At 40.7% G+C, this 5,900-nt stretch overlaps 1 protein-coding gene across 1 annotated transcript; it reads right to left on the bottom strand.

The window, feature by feature from the left end:
- Positions 1 to 1,174: 1,174 nt before the first annotated feature.
- Positions 1,175 to 5,827, bottom strand: dscc1 (DNA replication and sister chromatid cohesion 1). The gene is made up of 9 exons (XM_076970811.1): positions 5,092 to 5,827; positions 4,593 to 4,761; positions 4,206 to 4,340; positions 4,008 to 4,098; positions 3,657 to 3,795; positions 3,439 to 3,491; positions 2,394 to 2,551; positions 2,122 to 2,270; positions 1,175 to 1,447 (listed from the first exon to the last, which is right to left on the bottom strand). Exons 1-9 carry the CDS (start codon positions 5,259 to 5,261, stop codon positions 1,336 to 1,338), a joined length of 1,176 nt encoding a protein of 391 aa, XP_076826926.1. The 5' UTR covers positions 5,262 to 5,827; the 3' UTR covers positions 1,175 to 1,335.
- Positions 5,828 to 5,900: the final 73 nt, after the last annotated feature.

The raw sequence follows: 5,900 nt of genomic DNA, 5'->3' as shown, positions 1-5,900 counted from the left end.
ACGTCTGCTCAGCCTCTGGGGGTAAAGTGTACCACGGTGATCTGTGTATCAGCAAGCAGGAGTTCAACTTCACCACCGTTTACGTGGACAACAACTGCATCGTGCGCAACGTCATCCCAGAGAAGAAGTACATCATCTTGGCTTGTGATGAGCTCCAAGGTTACTGTCACCCGGTCCATTTTGAGGCCAACCCAAGAAATGAGGCTCCGGAATACAAGAGCCCAGACTGCAAAAAGCCAAACTGTAAGAACCACACACAGTTAGTCCATCCCACTGTGGGCTGTTTAACACTCTTAATGCTGTCAGCTGCCTTGACCCACTTGATTAGCTTGTCATAGGTATGTCCTGTAGTGATGAGTGTTATAGCAACTGTTGTTCAAATAAATGCCAAGGATTCTCTCAACAGTTGAGTATTGCTGAGAGCAGTACAAATAGCAGAAATATATCGTTTCTATGAGGTATTATAATGTAATAAAATGTTTTATTAAATGAGTGAAATCCATGTGACTTCACTAGGAGCTGTTCTGCGATACCCATCTCTTGAACATTGCTACTACTGTCTATAGATAGAAAGCTTACACATGCAGCTTAGAAAATGTATTTGTGTAAAAGTCCATTCAAGGTCTGGGACACATATTGACACCACATGCAGCATCCATGTCATTGTTATAGCTTGTGGATCATCACTGCAGATAACCACTATAGTGAAGAACACCTTTATAACAACAATCTGTTCACACTCGATCCAACATCATTCTGGCATGTGCACACACATTCCAGAGCCCACAGAAACTGTTCTGCCCCATGTTGTAGGAACTAAGTTTAGAAAAATAGGAACTTCTGCATTTTGAGGTGGATGTTTATTTTTTTATGTTTAGTTTTGCTTGTTGTTCTGTGTCAAGCAAACCTCACAAGGAATTAAATGCAGTAGAGGATCACAGCTTTAAGTAAATGCGTTAATCCAATTCCAATGTGTACTTAATGCGTTTCCTTCTTTGTCTTTGCTGTACTAGCTGATAAGATATAATAAATAAAGGTGGTGCCTTTATATCAGAAGTTGCAACAAGAAATTACAATAAAATGATTGGCTCTCATGACACAATAGTTTCTTCAGGATACACCTGATATGCAGATACGATTACAATCAACAAAAAATGAAAGTCATATCAACACTTTATAAAAACATGTTTATTTTTCTCAAAATTAATTGCTGCAACTTGTTCACTCCATTTCATTAACAAACAGACAAAACACAGTAGACGTGAAAAGGCAAAAAAAAAAAAAACAATTAAACATTGACAGGCTGTAATGCAAACGAGAGTGAAAAAAAAAGCACTAGTTGGCGATAGGCCTTCTGGAGTTGTACACTTTTCTCCCGTTCTGCATGGATGACCGGGCGTGTTTGGTCAGAAGAGCTCCAACCGTTTGCTTCTCCCCACATAGATCCCTGAAGAAGACACAGGGCATGGGCAGATTTAAAAAGACAAAAAAGACACGAAAGCATGAAGGACTTTTACAGGGAGAAGCATTATTTTACTGTCTAAGGACATTCTAACAACACAATGATAAGGAAGTAGGCCACCAAACATTAAGTTTAATGTTGCCTTCTGTCACACCTTTGAATCAAGTAGTCCTTTCTAGTTAGCTTCTTTAGGTTGTAGATAAAAGAGTATAGGGCTGCGCATGAATCATACTATTGCGGCTTCTCTGACTCAGGGCTCCCAGTGCTTTAACACTGGTCCCCGGGGAATGTAATTTCATGCTTGTACCTGTACAACGTACGACAATAAAACTTATTCTGATTCTGATAATTCTGAGTGGTTATAACTAATAATAACAATATTAGTTACATTGACAAGTCTTATGGTCTATTGTGTAATGGACAAAAAACATTTCTCTGAGATACCAAGTATGTCCCTCAGGTTAGGATTAGCTTTTTTTCTTTATAGGATAGGCAAAGAGGGACTACACAAGCAAAAAGTACATTTGGAAATATTCTAGATAAAGAACATTCTAGATTATGAAATCAGCCCGGAGGTATTTTTTTTCTTAAAGGAAATTCAAATCAGATTTCAGCTTCTGGTACGGGGGGGTGGGTGCAGGCTATAGGATATTCCTCACTGTATATAGGGCTCGATGTCATCCTGCGTCCACTTCTCCCTTATACTGAAGAGGGCGCTAAAACGCCCCAGAGTGTCCTCAGGCAGGTCCTCAACTCGCAGCATGAAGACGGTCTCTGGCCTCGAGCTGCGGTCCACCAGCGCTAAACCCTGATGGCCAGACAGACGGACACCACCCTGTCATGAGGCCCTTCAGCAGTCAGAACATTACTGAATGTGTGCGAGCGTGTGTTTATGCAAGTGTATACGTGTGTGTGTGTGTGTGTGTCTCACTCTGAGCTGGTCCAGGCTGGTACTCATGCCCTCAGGCACACTCTGATGCCACACCTCCTGGAACTCGGCCAGGTTGAATTTGTTGGCGTTCTGCAGCAGCATCTGAGCTGTGGCCCTGCACACCTTCTCCTCATCCAGCGCGTACATGATCTCACCATCTGAATGAAGGATCACGGGAGATGATGGAGGGAGAGATGGAGAGAGATGGACAGGAGTGTTTCAATCGATCACTACTGCCCTTAAACGGTCTTACAGGTGTGATAGCAAATCAATTCAAAACTCAGCACAAACATGCTCTAAAACTGCACATCAAAGGAAACACTTTGTTGGTAAGAAGATGCTCTACGATGATTAGGGTTGGATATCGAAACCTGCTTTGTAAAAATGGTTCCAAATTACCAAAAATTGGGCATCCGTATTATTGGGTATTATTGGCTACTGCCAACGCACTTTATGTTTCCAACATATAGCCATGATTTGTGAAAAAAGCCTGTAAGAAACCACATATCTGCCTGAACTGGTGTGTTATGTAAAATGTCATCAAATAGATTTGTTGTGATCCTCTCGTGTATAGTAGCTGCAGCCAAAATGCTACTTTAGCCAGCTACACAGACAGCACAAGCACCTCGCTAACAATATTAGATATAGCCAACAATTCTTGTTAGCGTTCTTGTGAGGGGAAAACTAACCAGAGAGAAAATGGAGAAGTGACAGCATTTAAGGTTAAAGGGCTACAGCCTTTCTCAGTTGTCAAGTCACCATCCTATAGGCAGGCAAAAAAACACTAGCCTGATATTAGCTTCCTTGTTCAGTATAACTAAGATGTCTTTAAAGAGTTGACGTTTCTTTCAGAGAGGAGATGATAATAATAATCTTTATAGCTCAATAATATTCTTTATAGCACATTTTCACCATCGATAAGAATCGATAAGAACGGGAATCAAAAAACAGAATCTGACTCAGAATCAGAATCAATAAAATGCGAATGATACCCAAATCTAATGATGATATGTTATTGTGTGCAGAGCCCAGTACATTTACTCACCCTCTGTGTTGAAGCGTCTTCCAAAACAGTTGAGACAGTGCTCTATCATTTCTCTGTAAATGAAACCTGAGAATTGGTTCAAAATCTACAACATATCCCTGTAATGCTAACTAAATTTTGTAAAGTTTACTGAAATAATATGACCTAAAATGTATTAAGAGTAAGAGTGTGAATGACAGATGAGTTTGTCCCCTGTAGCTGTGCCTGTCTTCACTCACTTGGGCTCCAGGGGTGCCAGTTCCTCCAGGCACACGGTGAGGGGGACCCTGCTGAAAGACCACGACTCTGAATCCACCAGCTGGGTCACATGACCCAAAAGCTTCAGCTCATAATCAAAATCCAACATCCGCCAGTATCCTGCAAAACAGTGGGCATGACCAAATGACTAAATAAATAATAATCACCATAGTGTAGAAATAGTTCACAGGGCTTTGGAACGAAAGCAACATGCCAAGAAAAATAAAATAAAAACATGAATCTAATATTTAAAAACCACGCAGGCATAAATAAAAACGATCCATTTGTGGCTTTAAGCCACTTATCTCCAATATCCTAAACAATGAACTTACCATCAATTTCACATGCATGAATTGTTTGAAGGTGGGACTCGATCTCATCTTTGCTCGCTTGTATCCTCCCAAGGAGGTCCTCCATAGTGTACTGCAAATCAGCACCATTTGAACTGATCTCAAGAAACCTGATGATATGTCTAATTATTAATTATAAACTACCATGTCTGCAAGGAGGTGTGGTTTGCGGTGATGTACCTTCTGCTGTGGGGCTTCCTGCTGCGTGCCCAGTGGGGGACCATCATATGGACTCTCCATCAGAAGCTTCTTAATTTTCTTTAATTTCGGCCGCTGGCGTCTAAGCTCCCAGTAAGAGTTAGAACACCCCCAGATCTGACAACAGAGACCGCAGATATTGCTGATGGATAATCTGGGCTGAACACAAAAGATAATCTAAACTGATTATCTTTTCATAGCATGCGACTCTTTTGCTGGCCCGCACACACAGTTAGGCCTATATGATGTTTGAGAAATAAATAAAATGGAATGACCAAGATTAATTTGGCTGTTTGAAATGCTATTTTTCTCGATACTCCATGGCATCATACTGTTGTTTAGGGGCTCCGTAGCTTGGACCTAGGATACCTGTGCGTGGACAAGCTGGGGTTGTGTCGGGCTGTCGGAGAGCTGCTCAGGAGTCTTACATCCGGGGACAAACAATAGCAAATTAGACGTGTCCGCTATTTTCAGGTCGTACGTCTTGTCTTCACTACACAGAATAGCGTGTTCGTCTTTGTCACCTCTGATTATGAGACTGGTGAACAGAACAAAAACAGTAATCAGATCTATTGCATATACACTATTTATAGTTTAGCAAAGCTTAAAATCTGTTTAAACCCTCTGATCCATTAAAGTTAGTTCTCTAGCTAACTACATGGCCCTGTTCCTTTTCAATTAGTTATCTAGCTGGGGCTGCTACAACTAATACGTTCTGCTTTACTGTTTGTGCTGTTGAAAAACAAACAGTATAACCTAATTTACGGAACTGACATTACACGTTCACGTTAACTACCTAGGTAGCTAGCTAGTCAGCTAAGTAATATTAGCCAAGTATTATTTGAAATGTAGTAAGACAGAGGGTCACCTCTTGCCAGCTTCAACGTGTTTACAAAGTGTCTCGTCAAGCTCCATGAGACAATAATCTCCGGACGTAACATTACTTCCAAATGAGAGACAGTGAGTGACGGCTTGCAAATCTTCTTCCTTCAGTTTTGCAGTTTGCAGTGTGGCTTGCACCTCCTCTAATGTCCTCATTCTGTCAGTGGAGAATAATGTATTCTCTAATTAAGTTGTTGGCTAATAATTCTTACTTTGCTGATGTATTCATGCAAGAGGATAGCTGCCAAATACAGCGAGTAAAGCTAGCTACCGCACTTCGTCTTGTATGGAGACTCAATTTTCCCGCAATATTCACCGGAAACACGTTTGACTGACGTACGCAGTAACCTATAAGTTTTAGATGTGTCATACATGAGGCAACCACTAGATGTCGCTAGTGTTGTATTTCACAAGCATTACAACAAATAACACTGGATATTATTGTTTTTCAGTTCAGAAAAATGTGACTGAGGTTTCTAGTTTTCTCTACATTGTTCACTCTCTTAAAGTCTGACACATTAGAGTCTGCAAAGCTCTTATTTGTTACTTAGTAATAGGGAGTGCGATTTTCGAATTGAGTTAATCAATATGAACGCGAGTTTTTATTATTTTAAAAATTGGTTCAAATTAAAATCTGTTTTCTCTGTTTTAAACAAAAGAAAAAGAAAATAACTAAACAAAATTTCTTTCATACACTGCCTGGAGCGCATAACCCCGCCTTTTGGTGAACTCCCCCAATGACACCGAGCAGTGCAACTCGCCTTCCCCGGTGGTCAAAAACGTGCTGCTGGTGTG

This window comes from Brachyhypopomus gauderio, chromosome 13 (assembly GCF_052324685.1).
Source record: "Brachyhypopomus gauderio isolate BG-103 chromosome 13, BGAUD_0.2, whole genome shotgun sequence".
Classification (NCBI taxonomy): Eukaryota; Metazoa; Chordata; class Actinopteri; order Gymnotiformes; family Hypopomidae; genus Brachyhypopomus; species Brachyhypopomus gauderio.
Note: the sequence above shows the minus strand (reverse complement) of the source record. Positions and strands in the feature narration are given on the sequence as shown.

Coding starts and splice junctions, on each gene's coding strand:
- dscc1 (XM_076970811.1), bottom strand. CDS start 5,261: ATGAGGACATTAGAGGAGGTGCAAGCCACACTGCAAACTGCAAAACTG. Junction 4,099..4,205: donor AGGAAGCCCCACAGCAGAAG/GTACATCACCGC, acceptor GCTGATTTGCAG/TACACTATGGAGGACCTCCT. Junction 3,796..4,007: donor TCATGCATGTGAAATTGATG/GTAAGTTCATTG, acceptor ACTGTTTTGCAG/GATACTGGCGGATGTTGGAT.